This window comes from Echiichthys vipera, assembly GCF_963691815.1.
Source record: "Echiichthys vipera genome assembly, chromosome: 11".
In the NCBI taxonomy this organism is placed as follows: domain Eukaryota; kingdom Metazoa; phylum Chordata; class Actinopteri; order Perciformes; family Trachinidae; genus Echiichthys; species Echiichthys vipera.
Window position 1 is genome coordinate 23,084,467 of NC_139836.1, and position 23,861 is coordinate 23,108,327.

Below are 23,861 nucleotides of genomic sequence, written 5' to 3' on the forward strand. Positions count from 1 at the left end.
CAAAACGTGTGAACGCTAAGTGTACACAGCGTGCAGTCCCTTAATAGAGCTCAACAGTGACCGCCCACTTTCTGAACGGCTCCGGTCCAGAAAGGATTTTACCTGTTTATTAACTTTACTGACGTTTCAGTAAATCCTTTTATAAAGAGTTTTAATCTTGGAACTGAGTCAAGTCTTCTTTCATCCAACTACGAGATGAATCGTGGCAACAAAACATTTGATTCAGAGAAAACAAAAAATATTTAAAAAAATGGAAAAAATGACAAAGAGACTATGTGCAAAACGATCTAAGAGTTGAGTGGTAGGAGCAAACCGTTGCTGTTATGCCAAGCTCCAACTACGTACAAGACTTTCAAAGTCGTCAGTTTGCTGTTTAAACTACACAACTTACTTGTATGGGTATCTTGCTCTGATATTGCCGCGGATAGGTTTACAGTTCATAAAGTAAAGTTTTCATTGTTGCCTGGTCTCCCCTCAGCTTGTCGTTTGTGCTTTCATTGGCTCCAGAAGTCCCCGACAGCTCCAGATATTTAGGTAGAGATCTGGAGTGTGTGAGGCATCAGAGAGTCTCTCAGCTCACCTCTTTGAAAAGTTTATAAATCGCCCTCAAGCTCCAGTTCGCCAACCCAGGTTGGTCCCTTGGTATTAGGACTGTGGGTAGTGTAGTACCTCTCCATGACATTGCGAATAAAACACGTTCTCATTACGGTTTCTGGCTTCAGAAGCAGAATCCATCGTTTCATAATGGCAAAGCTCTTAGTTCGTTAAGTAGCCTCTGATTGTTAAGACATTAGGGTAATAATCAGAATCCACACTGTTGAGCTCTATGTAATGTATAATATTAAAGGATGAACACACCTGTCCCTCTCAAACATAAATAACAGTTTGATATGTTCTTGTCAACAGGAGAGTTGAGGCTTCAGATCCAGATGCAAACAGACAGGAGGAGGAAACGGGCAGGACACACTCATGTGGACAGAGTACCCACTCGTCTCTAGAAAGACACAAACACACACACAACATTGATAAGACACACACGATCTCTCTTATAATGACTCAGAAAAGAATATAGATAACATGTTTTTCAGACCAGACAGAATCATTAGTCATGACGGGACAAACGTTTTCTTCCCGATCAGATTTGAGTAAACTGACAACTAAAACGTGCACCTGGAGAGCAAAGACACCATCGCAAATGAATTTAGAAACAAAACCAATGAGTCATACACTGTGTGTGTGTGTGTGCACGTTTGCGTGCATGTGCGTGTACCTCCATGTGTAGGATCTGCAATCTCCTCGGTGAGTGTGTTTCTCTCCTGCATCAGCTGGTTCTGTTTGGCCAGCAGCTCACACACCTGCTGGGCGCTGCTCTGACAGTGACGGTCCAACTGCTGCAGCCTGCAACACACACACACACACACACACCACACGTATTGAGTTGAAACTTTGTGAGGAATGTACCCTCCTATCTGGATATAAAACCAAATGTAAATATTGAAAAAGAGCCGAATCCACAAAGAGCTTTTAATAAAAAACCAAAAATCCCAGGACCTTGTGTTGCTAAAGTAACCAACGCTGTTTACATGATTGTGACAGCGGTGCACGTTTTATAGAGTGCAGACGAGGAGGTGATGCAGGATCTGATCGAACAACACTGACCCTAAAACGAAATGATCGGATTAGTGCTGAATAAAACGTTTTGTCTGTAAAATGTCAGCAAATAGTGAAAAAAGTCAGGTGAAATCTTCAAATGTGATAGATGTGAAAAATGACAAAAACCCATACATTTAACAAGCTGGAGCTGATATTTGGCTTTTTTCTAAAAAAAAAATTAAAAAGTGTCCAGTATGAATACTTGATTATCAAATCTATTGATCGAATAATTAATTGCAGCTCTAGACTGGATATCGGCTAGTGTTGTATTTCCTACACTGCTCATTATTCCAGTATGGGGGGGGGCTTTGGTTTATTTGTATTTATGTATCGTCTTGGGCGGTGCTAAGCCTCGGATGCAGCGGAAGGTGCTCTCGCTAAATAGATAACGGAAGGGAGGGAGAGGCTGCTGTAATATGCGGCAATGGCAGGCTCCATACAAACAGTCTACATCCAGTGAGTCTGACTACAATCACAATCATAGGTAAAAAAAAAAATATATATATATTTACACATAAACAACACACGTACGAATTAACAGGGAATAATTGAATACTGCATAAACTAACATAGTACAGTCAAGGGGTTATGGTTCACATCAACAGTGGATCAATGTTGGGGTGCTGTAATCCAAACTAAGTCGCAGGTTAACAGTCTGCTGAGAAAGTTGCGTGTGCAGTTATGAAGCAAAGTGTGGATCATTACTGGGACGTCCCAATTAGTGTGTCCCCTTTGGACACACCGCTCCTGCAGACAATGAACTCTTTCATGAGACAGAGAGAGAGAGAGAGAGAGAGTGTGTGTGTGTGTGTGTGTGTGTGTGTGTGTGTGTGTGTGTGTGTGTGTGTGTGTGTGTGTGTAGTGATGTGTGTGTGTGTGTGTGTGTGTGTGTGTGTGTGTGTGTGTGTGTGTGTGTGTGTGTGTGTGTGTGTGTGTGTGTGTGTGTGTGTGTGTGTGTGTGTGTGTGTGTGTGTGAATTCCAGCTGGGTTTAGAAGTAAGGGTGTATGAATAGTGTGCGTGTTGACTGGGTTGTGGGGGTGGAGGTGGAATGTCTGTTAAGATATTTCCCACCAGCAGCCCATTATTTCATCCATTCAGTCAGTCATTCCCCTCCTGTAGTGCAGCGTGAGCTCGTTCACACACGCGCACGCACGCACGCACGCACACACACACACACACACACACACACAGGTTGAAGGCAGTGACCGCGCTCAAAGTCTGAATTGTGGTCACATTTAGTTTTTTTGATGAGAGCTGAGGGAAAGTTGATCAACGATGGTGGCCGTGTCTGCAGAACATGCAGAAAGAAAACCGCTGCAAAAGGCTGTGTTATTAGTTGAATGTTAATATAAACATATAAAACTTTCATCTCTAATCGATACAACCTTTGTGGTATCAGAACTTTAACTTGAGTAAAGGAGCGTACTTCTTTTCCCAATCTAGGGGATCAGGGAATCTCAAGGTGTCATGACAGAAGTCTGAGGAGCAGTGGGGTGATTAACAAAGTTACAAATGAGTCTTTATTTTTATAAACTTACAGGAGAGTTTGACTTCTCAGCCCTCAAAAAACACATCGCTCCCAGCTCGTACGCCGCTTGCGACGAAGAACTGCATGTAGGAGTCGCTTGGATTTAAAATATCCTAAGCCATGACGCTTGAAAACCTCTGCGCTATGTGTCAACATGATCATCCTTCACTTTGTCTGTCACTCTTTCAACAGGTTCTGAAGACGAAAAGTAAGACAGGAATGATGCGTGTGAGAGAGAAGAGGAAGAGAGGAGGATGAAGAGAGTTGTGGCTCAGGGCAGAGAGAGACAGCGAGAGGTAGCTGGGGGGGAGACAGATGCCCCTGCCCTGCTGGTCATGTTGGCAGTAGGGCTGCCTGTGTGTGACAGTCGGGGAGGCGAACATCCAAACTCTCCTCCACAATCTGGTCCCTGCCCCCACATGCCCCCCCACACACACACACTGTCCTCACATTGCCCTGCTCTTCTCCTTTTCCACCACAGGGTTCATGCTGCTCCTCTTCCTTAGGAACTCCCCTCCTTTATCATCCTCTCTCTCTCTCTCTCTCTCTCTCTCCTCTCTCTCTCTCTCTCTCTCTCTCTCTCTCTCTCTCTCTCTCTCTCTCTCTCTCTCTCTCTCTCTCCTCTCTCTCTCTCTCTCTCCTCTCTCTCTCTCTCTCTCTCTCTCTCTCTCTCTCTCTCTCTCTCTCCTCTCTCTCATCTCTCTCTCTCTCTCTCTCTCTCTCTCTCTCTCTCCTCTCTCTCTCTCTCTCTCTCTCTCTCCTCTCTCTCTCTCTCTCTCTCTCTCTCTCTCTCTCTCTCTCTCTCTCTCTCTCTCTCTCTCTCTCTCTCTCTCTCTCTCTCTCTCTCTCTCTCTCTCCTCCCCTTTCCCCCTCTCCTTCTCCTTCTCCATCCCGACAAAGGCCCGCTGAGCGCTTAATCTCAGACCTGGAGGCCTCTGTCCAGTCCTGGAGGCCGAGGGCGATGACTCCCTTCCCTGCCTGGTGTTCCTCCAGCCGGCTGCCAAGCTGTCCTGACCAGCCACCCCCCTTCTCTCCTCCTCCTCCCCTCTCCCTCCCTACACTGTCCCACAGCAACGACACCGCCACGTCACACCACACACACACACACACACACACACACACACACACACACACGCACGCACACGCACACAGCAGTAGAGGACCTAAAGGTCAGAAACAGAGCCTGTTGTTCTGAAGCTGTAAATGTTTGATGAGGAAAGTGTTAAGAACATGTCGATTGAGGGCCTTCAGCTCCACATCACCAAACTAATCTGAGTCATGCGGAGAAAATGCCAGTCCTTGTCCAATCACAGCCTTTGATCTTGGTACATGTAGGGTGCACCGGACCGCTGCGAAACATTCTCCTCCGTAAAAAGAAAACACAGACGTCTCTTAGAGCTTGTGTCTGGTCAACTCTGAAATCCACTCCAGGTTAGTGCAGCAGTAGATGCGTCAACAGTGTTTGCGCTTGTGGTGTTGCTAGTAGAGAGAAATCAGATGATGTGGAGATTATTTGTGTCTCTGAGGGTAACCACAACTTACAAAAAAAAAAAAGAAACTAAGGGGAAATGGCACCAACTGTACAGACACTGCTCAAAACGCCAGCAGCTTTCACACTTTGCAGTCTGACAGTGAGTGAAGCTGAACATGCAGCCAGTAAATCATCCGGTCAGGTCGTGAACTGAGATGTTTAAAGCGGCTGCAGGTTGTAAGCTGAAGGTTTATGTAATGCAGTCGGTAAAGCTTTAACCCTGGCACAAACAATCACAACCACACACTCAGTGTGTCTGCCAAAGAGCCGACAACCTCTGGCCCTACACAACACACACACACACACTCTCTAATCGCCCCTTGTCTCACCTTGTACACCCTGCCTCAGAGGGGGGGATGTGTGTGTATGAATGTGTGTGTGATTAAGGCAGCGCCCCTTCCAGCAGCTAAAGCAGCAAATCCAATAACTGGCCTCTATCGACTGGCACACTCATTAATTAGGGCTTAATACGGCTTAATGCTCGGGCACTGCCCTACACTAACCCGCCTGCACGCACACACACACACACACGCACACACTGCAAGCTGGCTCGCCTCTGCCGGCTGCCTGGAACTGGTGAGGGATGAAGCTTGGACGGATTCATGGATGGACTGGTGGGCGTGGCGGATACATGGATGTTTAGGTGAAGAAGATCTGCAGGGTTAAAATAGGCAGATAAAAATGAGGGCTGACAGTTTGTGGTGTCGGCGGAGGTGAGGGACGGAGAAACAAAGAGGCCGAGGGCTCCAGCCGTCACCTCCCTGCCGCCTGCTGCTGGCCTGGCTGACGGGAGGGGTTGTGGTTGGAAATGGAGAGCCTCCTCACTGACCTGGTGAAAGGACACCACCTGCTGGATCCCACGCTTTACTGACGCACACACGCACACCACCTACTCTGAAACAATCCTTCAATTATATCCTCCAAAAATACCTGAAACAGCTTCCAGGGCAGTCGTGGTAGTAAGCAAGTATTTTGCTCTCCAGCAGACATAATAAAAGCAAGTTTTGCTGAGAGGCAGTTTGCAGTAATTTCCCCAGACAGCCCGATAATCAAACCCCGCTCACAATCTGCACCTCCAACCGCCACACTCTCTATTGACTGCTGCTACTAAGGAGATTAATTACAGCACAGACACAGTTGCCTCTCTGTGGTATACATCAGTCGTAGCCCACAGCTAGTGTCTAAACTCTGTTGTGTGTGTTTGTCTGTGTTTGCATATTTATTTACAGGTGGGAGCGTATGTCCTGAAGGCACGGTCCAAAGGGAAAGTGCTAACGTCATGTCAGAGAAACGGTTAACAGGGAGAAAAAAGGAGAAGATCTGGAGGCAGCGTTCAGGTCTGTCGTTCAGCAGCCCCCATATGAATGTGTGCGTTATTACCGCTAAACAAATCAGTTAGTGGAGCGCGTCGTTTCAAGAAAATATTTATTGGACAGCGCATTCATTATGAAAATGACTTGAAAACAAGCCACCAAGTAAACTAATGTCTCACTGCTGTTTCTGTGCGTATCTCTGAAAATAAGCATGAATTACGCTGAGATACATTCTTGTGCATCGTGCATACACAAGTGTGGATTTTTTAAAAATGATTATTTGCCAAAAATAAAGAAGGAAAATCGGAGTGTGAAGATGAAAGTGTGTTTTCTCCTTTATCTGAACACAGACGCATGAAAAAAATGAAATAGGACTCGACATAAAAAACAAAACAAAAGATAAAATACCGTTATCTTCTGTTGATCCCCAGTGGGGAAATTAGTTTATGCAGCAGTATAATGTAAACGAGAAGTAAAAAGAGTATAGAACAGACAACAGCAAAAAGGTGAAAAAGGAAAACAGGTTCATTAGCTAAATAGAACAGAAGTGATATAAGAGTACTTGAAAGACAAAATGACATGTTAAAGTGAGTGGTACATTATGATAAAGTGAAGGGAATGAGACAGTATAAGGTGCACTATAGAGGTAATATAGTATAGTAAAATATAAAGTACATGGTAGAGTATAATACAATGCAGCAATATAAGAAAACAAAAGTATAGGTATCTAAAAGATTGTGCAGGTAAAATACACACTCACTAACATTTGACTAACTGAACTTGTGTGTGTGTGTATCAGGCAGGGGGCCTAGGGGGTGAAGAATGCAGGCAGACGGGCTTGGCTTGCCTGGTTACAACAACACTGCCAGGGGCATGAGGCTGCAGCTGCCCCCACACACACACACACACACACACACACACACACACACACACACACACACACACACACACACACACACACACACACACACACACACACACACACACACACACACACACACACACACACACACACACACACACACACACACACACACACACACACACACACACACACACACACACACACACACACACACACACACAAAAACCATATTTCGCCCAATCCCAGGACCACCCTCACACCCCAGCGCTCTAGCTAAATCTTGGCTAGCACACAACTGCACTCAAGAATGTGTGTGTGCGTGTGTGTGTTTGTGTGCGCGTGCCTGGGGGCCATGCCCCTCTCCCCTCCACCAACCTGTCATGCCAGTTGTTGCTCTTGCTAACACGCACATTTGACACGAGAACACGATTGGTGACACTGTGTTTTGATGAGGATGAGGCCGACACATGTTCCCTCACTGTTATTTGATTTTCATGTGCTTTATATAAATATATATATATATAAATATATTTCACCCCAAACACGTTCTTTTACTCTCTAGACGTGCTCGCAATTTAACATGTCGGCATCATGTTTGAAAATGACCCTCACACTTCCGTAACACTTTTTTTGCACACACAAGATCAACATCTAAATGTCTGTATAGTACACATACTAAATGGGTGAATTGTGCTGCGTTCTTAAGACATTAATCATTAATTACTGTAGTTATATCCTCTAATGCACAAGATAAAAATCCATTTGATTCTGATTGTTTTTTAAAGATGTGAGATCATTTTTATTTAATGGTGTAGAACTAAGAAACACGAATCCTCTCAAACATTCATCCGTCATTTACGCAAATTGCTTTAAAGGTAAAAATCCAGTAAATCAATTTCATGTGAGCAGATTTAAATCAGAGCCATTTAACTTTAACTGGAGAGGTTTTGCTGCTGTGTAAAAACAGGCAGCAGGTTTCTACGAGCATATCTAATAAATGATTAAAATAATTCAACAATAGAGTGCTGTCGGGTTTATGAAGCGATCGCCTGTGATGCCGCCTGTGAGAGCTTCTTTTCCCTTCAAACCATTATTCTCTAACTGGCCGCTGTTCTCCAGCAGTGCTGAACACAGTGGTGAGAGGAAGGTTTTAAATGTCACATGAACATTGCAGCTCGACAGTCAATATCCCAGAGAGCTGTGTGTGAAACATTTTAATATGTCAGCATCTTGTACTGCAATATAAAACTGCATTTATCACCTATTGGTGCCCATCAAATAACTAAAAGCCTCTTAAATCTGCTCCCAGAGCTCGGCTTAAGCTGAATGACCGAAACTGAGCACTGCCTGTTTTTGCTAGATTTTAAATAGTAATGATAATATTAATAATAAAAATAATAATAATCTTCTAAGATATTATTATATTATAGTCTAAATATTTAATCTTTCAGTTCAGCTAAAACTGTTGATGTTATTTCTGTTCCGTTAATTATATTTGCTGCTCGTTTTTGTTCATTCCTAAATGCTTTTATTGTGAAAGAGTTTTGTTTTGAGTGCCATGCACAACACATAAATTTACCAACACTAATTAATGAGCGAAGGAATTTTAATGCCTTTTGGAAGCAATCAATTTTAGAAGATAAATCTTTTTCAAATGTTTGACTTATTTACTCCAAATCTCACGTTCTTTACACATCTGCTGCTTTTCAAATGCGTGCTGCTGCATTTGAATCTTTTTAAGGAACTGAAAATTCAAATTGAGTTGAAAATAAACTTGCATTGATTTGAAACTCTTTCAATTAACATCACCTCTAATCAATGATAATAAAAAAAGATCATATAACTTTGAAAATATTAAAAATGAAGCCAAATAATCGCTGGATAATGAAGTTTTGTTGCAGGATTAATTATGAATAAACAACAGGAACCAAAGCCCTGGTGTGGGTCATTCTCACTTATTTCATAATGGTTTCCCATCAGAATATAATGTAAAATATAAAATCATGCAAAAAAGCTGTGTGTAAATTCAAAACAATGTGAAACATGTCCTTTAGGCCTGTAAGGTTGTATATTATCTTCATTATATCATCGTTTGTTTTTGGTCACAATTATAAGGAGCTAGACGTCAGAGACCACCAAGTAGTTTCTGCTGTTTAATAAAGGTAAGGGGGATAAAGACATTTAAACTAAAGGCGTGAACGCTATTAAGGTATTACAAAACAAAATCAAAACTGGTCCTTTAGCTGACGAGAGGCACGGAGTCAGTTGGTGACTTTTTTTTTTAACGAACATCAGTGAGAGAAGGTGGAGAAGTTCAACCTGAACTCTCAAAATATAAAGAGGTGCAAAATAAAACATCTTTGGCAAGAAGTTCTTTTAAAACAGATGTGGAAAATGTTAAAGAGTGATGTCAATGGTTTCACAGACTTTAAACGGCTGCGATCGAGCACAGAAGTTGTCTCTGCTTTCATTCCGTCGCTGTATTAACAGAGGTTTGGGTGCTGCTGCAGGCTGTCAAATCATCTAGTCAAAGCCAAAGCGTTTGCTGCCGTGAGGCCTGCTGACTCTTTTTAAGTCGTGTGTTTGAGTGTTTGCTTCCCCGGCATTAAAGTGTTTCTGCTGTTAACATTTTTCTAAAGAAGGGGCAGGTGTTTGTGCACTAGTTTTCTAGTTGTAGTTTTATGAAGTAGTGTTAGCGAGTGTCACCGACTGGGGCTTGAGATGTGACGCTTTGCACAGTTAACGCTCCAGCTTGCAAGCCCCTGGCTACAGCCTGACATCTGAGCTGCAAATCTGTGAGTCTGTGTGTGTGTGTGTGTGTGTGTGTGTGTACGTGTGTGTGTGTGTGTGTGTGTGTGTGATAGAGCTGTAAAGCCACCGTTTGACAATGCTCTTTCAGCAGGCCGCCCTGCGGTCGCTCCCGGCTACAGAAGCCAGCTGGGCAATGCAGAGATAGAAACGATGAGAAGAGAAGAAGAGGACGATGAAGGGGAGGGGAGGACGACTGATCAGCGCCATCCAGGGGTAGAGTAAGAACACGAGCGTGAGACAGACGGTGAACTAAACGGATCCTTTCTTTCTTGGTGCAGTTGAGATTTCCCTGAATTTATTCACTAGATCAAATCTGAAACGACATCTGTATCCTGAAATCAAACATCCAATCAATATGGTTTTAAATACAACAAATACAATTTAACTTAAAATTCTTGATTTAGAGTTTAACTTTTTTTTTAACAGAGTTCTCAGAAAATGTTCAGTAGCAGCGGGGGGGTGGGGGGGTGGGGGGGGGCACGGATCCCTTTAAGATCACATCGTACCTGAACCTCATTTCCCTCTGTTTCTGTGACTCTCAACTTTTCTTCCAGGAAAAGAAACAGTTAATAAAGCGAAGAATCAGCTATTCTGTGTAAAATGAAAATGTCTGATTACAAAACAGTGCAAATGTGTTACCCCCGCTTTCTCCACATGTCACTCTTTTATCATCCCTATATCTCTCAGATCACACACACAGTTGCAACCCATCGTACACACAGACGCACACAAGCATGCCTGTGTGTGTGTGTGTGTGTGTGCGTGCACCTTACACACACACACACACACGAGATGAGACAAATGAAAGCTGCCCTGTTTCTTCTGCCCCAGCCTCTGCCAACTTAATTTGCAAATGAAAAGTTTTGCGAGGAGCGTCCTTTTGCTTCTGGGGCATGGCAGCACACTGTGTGTTTGGGGGTGGGGGTTGAGGAGAGGGGTTGACAGAGGGTGTGTGTATGTGTGTGTGTGGCAGGGGCCCAGATGAAGCAGCCCTCGCCCGGGGCTCGCTGTCCGCCCGCGGTAGCAGCAAGCCTGTTCCTTCTTTCCCGGCCCGCCGCGACCATTTGTTCCATTAACCAATCTCCTGGAGCCTCTGGTGCAAACACACACACACACACACACACACACACACACACACACACACACACACACACACACACACACACACACACACACACACACACACACACACACACACACACACACACACACACACACACACACACACACACACACACACTTCAACAACTGCTTGCACAGCTCATACCACACATGGCCCTCCATCCTTCTCTACAGCCCTCCCTCCCTCCCCTGCTCTCCTCCAGACGCACGCACCATCTTTCTTCGTGGAGGCCATATGGCCCAGTGAAGCCTGTGGATCTACAGGCACATCTGCGTATATGTTGCTGCTCTCCTTAAAGGGCTGCACAGTGATCGGTGTGCTCGCATAAACACTGTACACGCACACTCAGGGCTGACAAACACACTCTGCTGTCACTATGTGTGGTTAAGCAAAGGTTGGTGTAGTGTTGGTCTGTTGCTTGTGCGTGTGTGTGTGTGTGTGTGTGTGTGTGTGTGTGTGTGTGTGTGTGTGTGTGTGTGTGTGTGTGTGTGTGTGTGTGAGAGAGAGAAAGAGAGTCTGTGTTTGTGACCTCAGTGTGTACATGCATAGTGATAATTGGTGAAACAGCCTGCGAACAGCTGTGAGGTGAGAAAAGGTTGCGTGGTGTTTGGTACAGAAAGCAGAGGGGAGGAGGAGAAAGAGGAGAGGAGTAAAGTTGGAGCTTAAGAGAAGAAAAAAGAAGAAGAGGGTTGGGTAAGACGGGAAAGTTTAGAAACTACATGAGCAGGAAACATTCCAAGGGCCGTAATAACTTTCACAAGCAAATAATCAGCATTAGATTGGAACCGCAGTACGATGACCTGATGAATCTGAAAAACTCTAAGTAGATTTTATTTGTTCTGCTTTTAAGATATCTGTATTCAGCGTTTGATAGAAAAAAACACGCAGACACGCATCTTTACACATTTTTTCTTTTTGCATCTGTTATTTGGTTGCTTGTATGTATTAAATATATTCTGATCTTTCTCACCGACATAATCCGCCCTCACTGAGAAACAGGCTATCGTCATATCAGTCAAGTAAAAAGAGATGTATCATTTAGTTTGTACTTCCTCAGAATAGGCAACAGGACATTTCTTAAAAAAACAATTAAAATGTCACCAATCAAATAACGAATCTGGAGAATAAAGATGTCGAGGATTTGAAGAGTTAAAAGGAAAACTGACGCAAACAATTCCAATTGTACTCACTCACGTACGACATACTTTTAACTTAATAATGTCATTTCCTGAATCAGACTGCCCATTATAAACACATGCAACCTTTAAAGGAATCATCTACAGTAACTGTCTTTGCATCTCCATCTCTCCACACTCTGTTCTCTCCCTCCATTTCCAGGCAGAAAAACAACACCACAGACATAGTAAAATAAATAATTAAGTGGTGCAGCAAAAACATTGTGTGCTAAAAACCCCTGTGTAGTTTGGCAATCAGCTTGCCCATGTAAAAATAAATCAAGCTGATTTTCCAAATGTTTTGTGCGTGGTGCGCTGTTGCCGCTCTTCGCAGCACAGATTGCAGGCCGATGGAGAGGCTGTGGGGAGGGGCGGGGCGCTGGATATTGAACCCACTTGCACCAGCTTGTTAACACGTACACCTTAACCCCCGAGCGGCGCGGCGGGGCGCCCACCGAGTGCTCAGGGGGCCTGCAGGGACCAACTAACATATACCCGATGTATGGACACATACTGAGGAGAACGAGAACATTGATGGCAAGCAATTCAATATGAGAACAGTACCATATGTAGAGGGACTGACGTGCACGCTTACACACGCACACACACGCACACGCACACACAGAGAAAGTTCAGTCCAGCCTATAAGGCTTAATTCAGACATCGCACACTGCAAGACTGATTGCAATAAATCCCTGATAAATACTGCAGATCTATTTTTTCATTTGTTTAAGCTAAAACCAATGTGATATGAATATATCTGTGGCAAGTTTTCAAGTTTTGCCCCTGGAGTTAGACCAGTACCAGAAATACAATCACTTACGTTACTGAAAAACCAAGTACCAGCTGCGGCGTGGATCATCATAAACGTGAGTCATACCTCTCTCGCCTCATCTCTGTACTGTTCCTCCTTACGATAAATCACCTAAAACATGATATATAAATGCACAGAAATGCATGGATTTACTGCTCAAAACTACTTAATGCATTCCCAAACAGACACGCTTACTTCAGAAACGATTACCTCCGAAACATGAGATACAAAAATGTGGTCAAGCGGCTCAACAGACACTGCAACAGTGACCTCATGTAGAACCGAACTCAAGAGATTTTTAAATATCAGGAGGATTCATCAACCGAGTAAGTGTCAAAGCAGAAAATAAAACTCTCTAAATGCCAAGAGTGATTATCGTGGTTCAGTTGGGAGAAGAGAGAAGTTAGGTGCCAACTTCCCAGCCAATCCACTTTTGGCAGCCAGATTCCTACTCTGTTAAACCTCCTGAGAACATGCAATAGCAACCCATACACACACAGAAAAATACCACCGGAACATATGCACGGAAACATACAGAATATTCATACTTCACACTCCTTGACAACTTAGATTGTTTTTCTTTCTATGAAACACACAAAAAGAGTCACACACAACCGGGAGACAGCTGTGACTTGGTAAACTTTGTTTTTTTTGGCAGCGTCTGACTGTCGACAGGTTAACACCGGTGGGTGGTAGACAATATGTAGTGTCAGTGATGGAGCAGGAGAAAAGGGTGAGTGTGTGTTTGGTTTTGTGTAAGAGGAAGGTGGAGTTAGGTGGTGCGGTGGGGTTTGGGGGGGGGGGGGACTGAGGTAGAGATCCTGCAGAGTGGGGCAACAACACCTACACACCCTCGCCCACATTGGCAGAGCCAGGCTGTATGCCAGGCGCCCTGTGGAGACACACACCAACTGGGCTCCACACTTAGGGAGGAAGAAACCCCCGCATCACATCTCTCACACACACACACACACACACACACACACACACACACACACACACACACACACACACACACACACACACACACACACACACACACACACACACACACACACACACACACACACACACACACACACACACACACACACACACACACACACACACACACACACACACACACACAATAACTCTGAAGACACTTTTAGCTGCAGCTTTTATAACTCGATGTCTCCAAAATCACTTCCTTTATCCTACACAGAGCAACATATTTACTTTTTTTTAAATTCTAAGTGTAAAACATATCCACTATACCCTCAAAAATGTCCGCAGTGTGGTACCGATAGCAGAAACAAGTGCAAAAAGTCTGTCGCAGCTTCTATGATGAGTGAATAAGGGAGTGTTGTCAGACTAATTTATCGGGTTTGTGCACTTCCAGAAACAAAAAAAACTCAGCTGTGTTTGTGCTATCGTGGATCGAGTCGAGACTTAATGAGCCTGAATGGTGCATCACTTTGAGTTCAGCTCAGTTTAGTGTTCGCAACCCCATCAGGTAGAATTTCGGGTGTCAGTCGCCACCAAAGCCGATAGATGATCATGAATTAGCTGCTTGTTAACTCCATAATTCATCTCATATTTGTGACACCAAAATCCCTAAAAACGTGTTTCAGCTATTGAACACTATACTTGTTGGGCTGTTATTGTCGTCTGTGGACCACCACAGAAGTGCTTCATGGGGTCTAGAACTAGTTTATTGTTTCCAGTGCATTAAATGAGGAACAAAGAGAAGAGTTGATGTGCTGCCTGATTAAGTGGCAGTGGCAGACAGCAGGAGAGTAAACTGCTGATGACACAAAAACCACTGTGTCAACAAAATATAAAACAATTCTTGTAAGAATTAGATGTGAACAAGATGGATTGGTTAGGGACAGATTGTGAAGAGAACTGCACTTAGTTCCTCTTTTGTAAAGGCCTGCTGCCAGATTCAGCAACCAGAAAGAAATAAGAACTAAAAAGCACGTTGGGAACATTTAACTCAGCAAGGCTGCTGTTATTTTAATAACCAGCAGTGACAGATTCACAAGATGCTGTACGTGTGCCAGTTTTTCATTGAACTAATGTTCAAAAACCTTCTTTTTAAGTTTTATTAATTAATGCAGTAATTAGTATTTAGTAAACAACCCAACCAATACATAAAAATGACCATGTTACGTCTAAAACACAAGAAAAAGATGTACATTTTCATCTAAATACATATCTATATATACCAGGTGGGTAATTGAGGTTGTTTTATGTTTATTCGCTTACCTATACTTCATGCGCTGGTGCATGCGGCCATGCTGGACACACTGATCCTCCATGTTGGAGCAGCGAGCTCTCAGACTCTTAACTGTCTCCTCTAGGTGTTGTTTCTCCAGGGCCAGCTGCTCCAGCTCTCTTCTACACACACACAAACACACACCAAGACACAAGCACAGTTAGTTGTAAATGCTGATAATGCAGCCTGTTAATGTACCATTTACCACAAAGCAAAGCAAACAGAATAGAGCATTAAACAGTGTTTTATTAAAAATGCAATACATAACCGCTTTACCTTACTTATCTTTTTTAGGCAGCCCAAATAAGTTTAGCTGTTGCCCCCCATCCTCAGCAGTACAATGCTTCGCTTCTGTGTCATTACACCTGTCTGTTTCTCCTAACTAACTATCATCTACTGTAGGTAACAAACTGACTATCTCATACAGCACTTCAATAAAGCCAAACTATCCCTTTACAGACTTTTTTGCGAGAGTAATAACTGTGAGCGACGTCATACACTGAGACCTTTCACGAAACATGGTTCTTGAAGGTTTTTAAAAGTAAAATTCAAGGAACCTAAAGCCAAAATATTCAGACCCCCGAAGGCTTTATCATCCTATCCAAATTGTTACTATAGAAGAATAAAGTTTACAGAATTCATTAATATTCCACTTGTCACTTTGTTTATTTTACCAGCTGCTCATATTTTTCTTTGTATGTTTTGGTCATGGTTTATTAATGCTGCGTTAGGTTAAGTCTGGTGTGAGACGCCAGGAGACAACAAACAAATAAAACGACGGGATTGTTGCGTTTCAAATATTAAAAGATTTTTGGAGTGATTGTGTGGATTAAACAGCAGATTGATGTAGACAAACACATTGAGAAATATGAGGTGGTATACAGGTGGATATGCGAGTGAACATAAATGCTTATGTGTGTGGATGTGTTAAAACCTGTAAATATGCAAGGGCACTAATAGACATATTCATGGATGTGAAGATGGAGGAGCGAAGGTTTCCTGAGAGGCTTTTAAATACATTTCAGTGCATATGCATAAACATACATTTGTGTATATAAAAAAAATGAATAAAAGGACTGTATGTAAAAAAGTATCTGAAAAGCTGAAAAGAAAAAAAAATGAAAAAGAATTTCAGGGAGCATATCCGAATCCAAGCATACAAAAAATGTACAATCTTCCAAGACTGTACAAACACTGTATTAAAGGACATTTTTTATAACTGTACAATAACCAACTACATTTACTTATGTATCTTTTTTGACAGAGAAAACAGAAAGGAAATGCGTGGTGAGAAAGAGTGGTACGACTTGAAACAAAAAGGTCCCTGGCCGGACGCTGCAGTCAAGAGAAATGTGTCTGCCCTGAACCGCACTGTCTGCTCCACAGCGCTACAATGGTCAACCAGCAGGAGCAGGCCTCGTAGTCAGAGTTTTCTTATTCGTCTTGCAGCAACCGTCTCGATGTAACCTCGCTTAGCTCGACTGGGGCCGTCCAGCAGGACTTTAACCGCTACACTGGGCTTGGACTCCAGGAGCTCAAACAGCCCGAGGCACAAAACGCACCAACACCACACTGCTGCTAAACTACGTAACACACACATACAGCAGATGTAGACCGTGAACCTTCATGCCAGTTTGTCAGAATGTAGGTGAGTTCCTACCGATACAAAAACACATTTAAGGTGGCGGTTATTACTGTGTACATATATGTGTGTTTAGTATTGATGTCCACCGATAAGAAAACACAGGGTGTGTGTGTGTGTGTGTGTGTGTGTGTGTGTGTGTGTGTGTGTGTGTGTGTGTGTGTGTGTGTGTGTGTGTGTGTGTGTGTGTGTGTGTGTCTGTGCGTGTGTGTGTGTGTGTGTGTGTGTGTGTGTGTGTGTGTGTGCATTGTGTGCACGTGTCCTGTGGCTGGTGAAGCCAGTGCGGTCTGGCAGGGCCAGATTGGGTGCTGTCATGTGACTAATGTGCAGCACAGCTTCAACAGCTGACAGGACACTGGGCCCACGGTCACTGTCACACACATACACACACACTCAAGTACACAAACACACACGGAATCATACACACACACACACAGGCAGCCCAGATGGAGAGCTGTGCAGGCCTGCTGTGAGTACTGTAGCATCAGGTTAACAAGAAAACAGGTCAGACTGGAAAGCAGTATGCAGTATGTTGACATGCTCGGTCCAAACAGCCTGGATGGATGATGCTTCATGAAATGATGACATGGATGTCCAACATACAGAGGGAATAAACAACTGAGCGAGCAAATGGCTGGAAAAATAGAGGCTACGTACACCTGTAGATTTTAACTAAAAGGATAACCGAGGGAATGAATAATGATATAAAGATATGATTAGAGAGAAAATACTGACCTGCTGTTTTCTGTCAGCTCTTCCAGTTTGGCTCCCAGCGCGCAGCACTCCTCCTTCAGCTTCCTGATCAGGGAATTCTGGGAACTCAGCAGATCATCCAACTCTCCAACTGCAATCGTAGTGGGAAAGTTGCCTGTTACTGTGGGGTTAACCATTGTGGGTGATTTTGTGTGTACTTTGAGTAACTGTCAGTACCCTGGCTGCACACACACATACACACACACACACAAACTGATAGGAGTTCAAGCAATGTATCGTTTAATTTTCAACCCACACGCCTGCACTGAAGTTCAGATACCGTCAAAAGCCTGCCTCGAGGATCTGTTGTCACTGGACGCCACCATCTCCCACCTCCCCGTGTCTTTATTAATAAAGCAATGCAAGATCAACATCAATGAGAGATGTTGCATTCATGAGAGCATCCTGAGTCATAGTAGTAATAGTATTATAGACACTGTGTATTACTGTAAAGTATATCAAGTTTAAATTTCCCCTAAATGTTTTAAAAAGCAAGTTTTCATTTATTTTTTATCACAGTGTCAACTCACAGACTCACATGTCTAAGCAGAGAGACATGCACTGTATAGCATCTATAAGGAGCCGGACCCATATGGGATTTTTCAGACAGATACTAAATTTAGAGTGAAAAATTCAAAGATTACCGATACTGCTGTTGATATAGATACATTTTGCGCCCAAATCAAATCAGACCTTCTATGAAGATTGTGCAGCAATTTTGCACGGATATGTGTATTTGAATGCACTCAGAAGGCTGCTTCATTAAAGAATATTTAACACTATTATACATACAATGTATTACAATGTTTCAACCAATTCTAGAAATGGACATTGAGAAAATAAAGAATAAATACAAATAAAATTAACAGCTTAATAAGCATGTCGGTCAATTTCAAAACTTTCAAATAAAGAACAAATTAAAACGGATTAATGGGCTAAATAGTACTGTATGTTCAGTATTAGTCAATTGCTGACTATTTAAATAAAGAATTATTAAAAAAAGCTTTTTTAAAAATGACATGACAGCATTTCTAAATCAGTCCAACCATAATTTTCTGAATTATTTGTTCTGTAAAAAAAGTTTTCATGTTGACACATATTGGAAAACAGATCCGCTGAGCGATACATCAGTCTATCTGTACAGTTTCTATGTGTCTCTCTTCTACTATTACACATCCTGAGTTTAACAGAAAAAGCATTGTGTCTATGCCAGGTTTTAATGCTGTACACAGTGAAAAAGTCCAGTTTCTTTGTCACACTATGAATATTTAAACTGTGAGTAGAGTTTTAGTGAGCCTTTGTGTTCTGCCTTTTATAGAGGAAAAAAATGTTCAATATGGATTTGAGTTTTGCATTTTTTTTTTAATTCAAAGATCAAAGAAAGTTTCACAGCGAACTCAAGCTTGCAGTTGAATCTTCCACTTAATTTCAGTGTAGCATACAGAAGACGTGTGAATCCAAAAATAAATTCAAAATTCAAAATTGTCGGATTACCTCACTGACCCATCATTTCATTTTTTTTCCTGCTTTCATTCAATTAAAGTTAAGAAGACACTGTAAACCAAATGTATTGTTTCATCCTACTGTGGTTCACCAGACTTCTTGATATATTATTGGTAAGAAATAAAAGTTGAAAATAACATCACTCTGCTTAGAGAGCAACACGGCCGACCGAAAATCCAAAACCGAGAACGACATGGACATTATGGACAGAGCCGAACAATTTAATCTATTGTAACAAATACTGCACCAGACACGGGATACATATGTCTCTTTAAATGCATTCCCAAAAAATGCTTTTGTCAACATTCACGTTAATACTGTTCAAACACCGTGAGGAGACGCACAGAGAAAAAACAAGTACAGAGAATAGAGGATGGAGAAATAAAGTGTGTGGAGAGGGTAAAACAAATGGAGAAAGAGAGGGGGATAGCTGTTTGAAAGTGCTTTCTTTCTCCTTTCCACCCTTCCTGCCACGTCCTCATCCGCTCATGGGGGCCTCTTTCTGAACAATCCAACACTGGGCTTTCATCATTCCTTTGAAATGATCCACGTTCCGCTCTCCAACATATGTCTGCTCTTTTAAAATAACAATGGCTGCCGTTTGGATTGAGGGAATGATCCACCTGCTCCGGCATTCTGTTACAGTCAACCGAAACCAAAAACACCAAGGACTCGCAGTCTTTGAAAAGTAGCTCACACTTATTTTTTTTGCATGCAGCAGATATTGGGAGGGAAAGAAAGAGATGGAGGGAAAACAGTAGAAGAAGAGCCATGATGGGGGATACCTTTTACCTGCAGGCTGAAATTTAATTCCTCTCTTCTTCTTTCTCTACAGAAATGCTATTAAAATATACAAAGGAGTAAATTATGAATGGGAAAGGTGTAAAGGCCAATGCTTGCTGATGTTTCACGTAATATTATTCACGTATTACCGGCTGCACATTGTGCCTCTAAAGTGAGTTACCACTCACCTTTATTTCCACTCTATACAGCCTCTGTCCCCAGATCACTGCCACAAATAATGCATGGAGGGCAGAAATAGGATGCTATAGAGCATGAAACTGAACTACACTAACTCACAGACGTGCGCACACACACACATACACTCAAACAAAGTTTGGTCAGTGCTGGAAAAGTTGCATGAAGAATGCTAATTAGCTGAACAGGCTTTGAATGCGTCTGGCCATGCGTAGGCCAAAAAGAACCCTGGGACACAGAAACACAGCAGAACTGGCACTGGAAACAAACAGAGAAAAAATGAGGGAGGGAGGGATGGAGAGAAGAAGCGTGGCAGGGAGGGAGGGATGGAGAGAAACAAATATCTGATATCATCTAGAGGCTGCTCTGTACGCATTTACTCAAAAAAGAAACATAAAAAAAAAAAATCTGAAAAAAGGTGGGAAGGAGTGGAGAAGAAGGGAGAGGGGGGACGGATGGATGGAAGGAAGGACAAACGGATGGACAGAGAGGCGGGATTTGGAGAGAAAGAAAGCTAATTATCCAGCTCGTCTGTTGGGTTGCACGGGGAGAGGAAGTGATGCGAGCTACTAAAGGACGTCCACCCCTCCATCCCCTCCCCATCCACATTTCCTGCTGTGCTCTGATGTCAGCTCTCTTTAGACAACATGTGTGCTGCCGATATGCGCCAGAAACAAACCCTTTGTTTCCCCCCCTCCCCACCCCTCCCTCTATCCATTCCTCCCTCTGTACCCTCCATCTTTGTTCTGTGTACCAGCAGGCTCCCCGGTTGTTGAAGGGAACCACAGGTAAATAAAAAGATTGGAGAAGGGAGGGAGAGAAGAGAGAGAGTAGTTGAGGGTGGGTGGTGGGTGGGAGGGGGGGATACAGATGGTGCAACAGATGTGCTAGCAGCAGCAGCTCTGCTGTGCAGACAGACAGGGAGCTCTGAGCCGGGTCTCTCTGCTCTGCTCCCGTCACCTTCCCTCTGCTCTGCCCCTGCTATTCTCTCTTCTCCTCTTATGGCTTCTGTTCTGCTCTTTTGAGGTCACTTCAGCTGTTTTGTGCTCCTTCCTTCCTGTCCGTCCCCTCCCACTCTGGCCATGTTGTCTTGGTGGGGAGCACGGTGGCACAGTAAGAAGGAAAACCATCCTTCAACTGGAAGATGCAGGTTCAAGACCCTGTTCCAGCAAAGATCCACCCTGCTGAAGTGTCCTTGAGGAAGAGACTGAAACCCTTCCCAGCTCAAGCGCTGCAATTCTGTAGCTGACCCTGATTAACTCTGCTGTTTTGCTCCTTGCAGTTCTGAATATCCTGACTCAGTGTGCTCCATCCTATTTAGTCCTGCTTTGTTCTGCCCCCCCCCCACACACACACACACACACACACACACACACACACATCACCATCCCCTCTGTGTATGACAACTAATATGCTTGTATACCGCAGTGGCCTACAGTAACTCTACTGAATAAACAAATGTGAGGACTTGCTGCTGTGTGGCTATGTAGAGATTTTCTCAAATGTTTGCGTCTCTCTACTGAAACTCTTTAATGCTGCCCTTTGGGGAGTCTGACACCCCCCCCCCCCCCAATGTTTGCCTGACTTGGCTCCATCACAGACACTATGTGCGGCTGTTCTACCTGGTGGGCCAACAGATACTAGACGCATGACTGGAGCGTCTCTGAAGAGTAAAATTCACTCGTGAATGTACAGAAATGCTAACTTCTATTGTCAAATGACATTCATCTAACATTTAAAGATGCATTTCATCAGTTATTGGTTGTCAGCAAAACTACATTTCCCTGTTTGTTTATGTCTCTTCTTCTCCAGAATATGTATAGCAGAAGAAGGAAAGCCATCATTTTCCTTTTGTGAATGCAAACTATTCAGGAAATACAGACAGACGATGACGATAAGACAGCATGTTGCGTAGTCATTAAAATAAGTACAGTCCTAAAGTTTCGTTATCACATGAGCTCCAAATCCTAAACCCTTGTTAAACTAAAATGTTGGGGTGTGCCCCATATACAGTGCCTCAAGAAAGTCATGATACCCTTTTAAAAGTCACTTTTACACATTTTGCCATGCCATTCATACTCCGGTGAATTTTTTTTTTCAAAATTTCTGAAAATGAATTAAAAAAATTAAAAATTAGAATAGCAGGGTTGGAAAAGTGATGAGTACATTCAGAATAACCATTATAAACATTCTCGGGGATAACCAATTTCCTTCCAGATTACACGCCAAGTTAATTGGCCTGAAATCAATTGTGATGTTTTTGATTATTTAACCATGGTTGGAAAGATGCCTTCGAAAGAGCTCTGGGATAAAGTTGTGGATAGATTATAAATCATTTGGCAAAAGGTTATATGGTCAGATGAGACCAAAATGTAACTTTTTGGACTGAACAGTCCTGCAGGAAGAATGGGGAAATAGTTCCCAATGTAGGTGCACAAAGCTGGTAGAGACAAATCCAAACAGACAGATGGCAGTAATTAAAGCAAAAGATGCCTCCACAAAGTATTACATCTGGGGAGTCATCACTTTTCCAACCCTGCTATTGTAGTTTTTCATTTTTTTTTAATTGATTTTCAGGAATTTTGAAGAAAAAAAAAACACTTGAATATTGTAAGGAAAAATATTTTTTGGTATTATCATTTCAGGCTGTAAAACAAAAAAGTGACTATTTCAAAAGGGTATCAGGACTTTCTATAGGCACTGTAGGCTCAGGTCTGAATATGACCTGCGGCCCTTTGCTACGTGTCATCCCCTCTAGTAGGACCACAGTCTGCCATGATGACACACAGGCTCCCAAGGTAAAAACAATATCAGCAATAGTGTCGCGGCTGGTAACAGATGGAGCCGCTGAAGGACAGACCAAATGAAAACAACCTGCCTCTCAAAAGTTTCTTGTGAACATCTGAACTGCGACAGAGCTGTGGTACAACTGAAACACAATGCAGCTGCATCTGGTCACAGACTCCCAAGTAATCCAAAAATAGGCAAAGATGTGGAGCGTGGATGGAGCAGAGGCAGGCCGAATGAAGCCTGATCTCCTGTGATGGCACCCAACTGTTACTCAAAGCGGCACGCCCTTAATTATACATCATTTTAAGCCTTAAGATGATTTAAACAGGTGAGTTGTATCAAAATTCACCCCCTGTACAGCTTCAGAGAAATGAACGTTTTTTTGTAAAAGGTTGTTCATTTGTGCTGTAAAATTAGGAATGGGGGTCTACAGAGATTGACTCACTCAAGTGGCCACTCAAGGAACTGCAGTTTTAGGCCCTTCAGCGTCGCCTTCCTGTTTTTAGCACTGGAGGTTCCCCCCACAAAAGACTTTAAACTAAAAGGCTTTCCTTTGATAAGAAAAACATGGAGGGGAAGGGAAAGATGGGGTTTTGAAGAGCGGATATCTTTGAAGAAACAGGTCACATATATCTGATTGAGTCGGTAAGGTGGGAGGAGACTGTTAGTGGAAGCACTGACCTCTCCGCTGGTGTTGAGCCTCTGATCGCTCCAGCAACACAGCCAGCTCTCTCTCCCTGTCCCGCGCTGAAAGAGTTGCTGACGCCATTTTCTCCTCATGAGCGCGTTCTGCACTCTCTCTGTCCTGTCTGGGGAAAAGGACCAGGGTGTTAAAGGACCATTTAAACCAAAACCTTCTTATAATAAAAAGAAAAAATGAAATTTCGAAATAGCATGGTTGTTAACTAGAGATACCATTTCACCGCATAACCCGGTTAGCTACAGTACAGTGTGAAAACTAGTGTTGTTCCAAATGTTTGTCCGTGCTTCAGCTGATTACTCATCTTCTGCTTTGTGGTGGAGCATGAAAATGCTGTAGGCACAATTTCTATCTTAAACATATAATTTCTTTTACCATGTACATTAAAGGTGTATTGAAAATTTAGTGTTTGGTGTGTTTT

At 43.0% G+C, this 23,861-nt stretch overlaps 1 protein-coding gene across 2 annotated transcripts in view; it reads right to left on the reverse strand.

The window, feature by feature from the left end:
• Positions 1–23,861, reverse strand: part of sdccag8 (SHH signaling and ciliogenesis regulator sdccag8) — a 51,661-nt gene continuing 27,800 nt past the window's right edge. For both annotated transcript variants that reach the window (XM_083922615.1, XM_083922614.1), the window contains exons 14-18: positions 23,422–23,549; positions 17,452–17,560; positions 15,065–15,196; positions 1,271–1,398; positions 1–994 (exon numbers count right to left, since the gene is read on the reverse strand). In XM_083922615.1, coding sequence (XP_083778741.1) covers positions 900–994; positions 1,271–1,398; positions 15,065–15,196; positions 17,452–17,560; positions 23,422–23,549 — 592 coding nt within the window. In that variant the 3' untranslated portion in view covers positions 1–899. The remainder of the gene's footprint in view (positions 995–1,270; positions 1,399–15,064; positions 15,197–17,451; positions 17,561–23,421; positions 23,550–23,861) is intronic.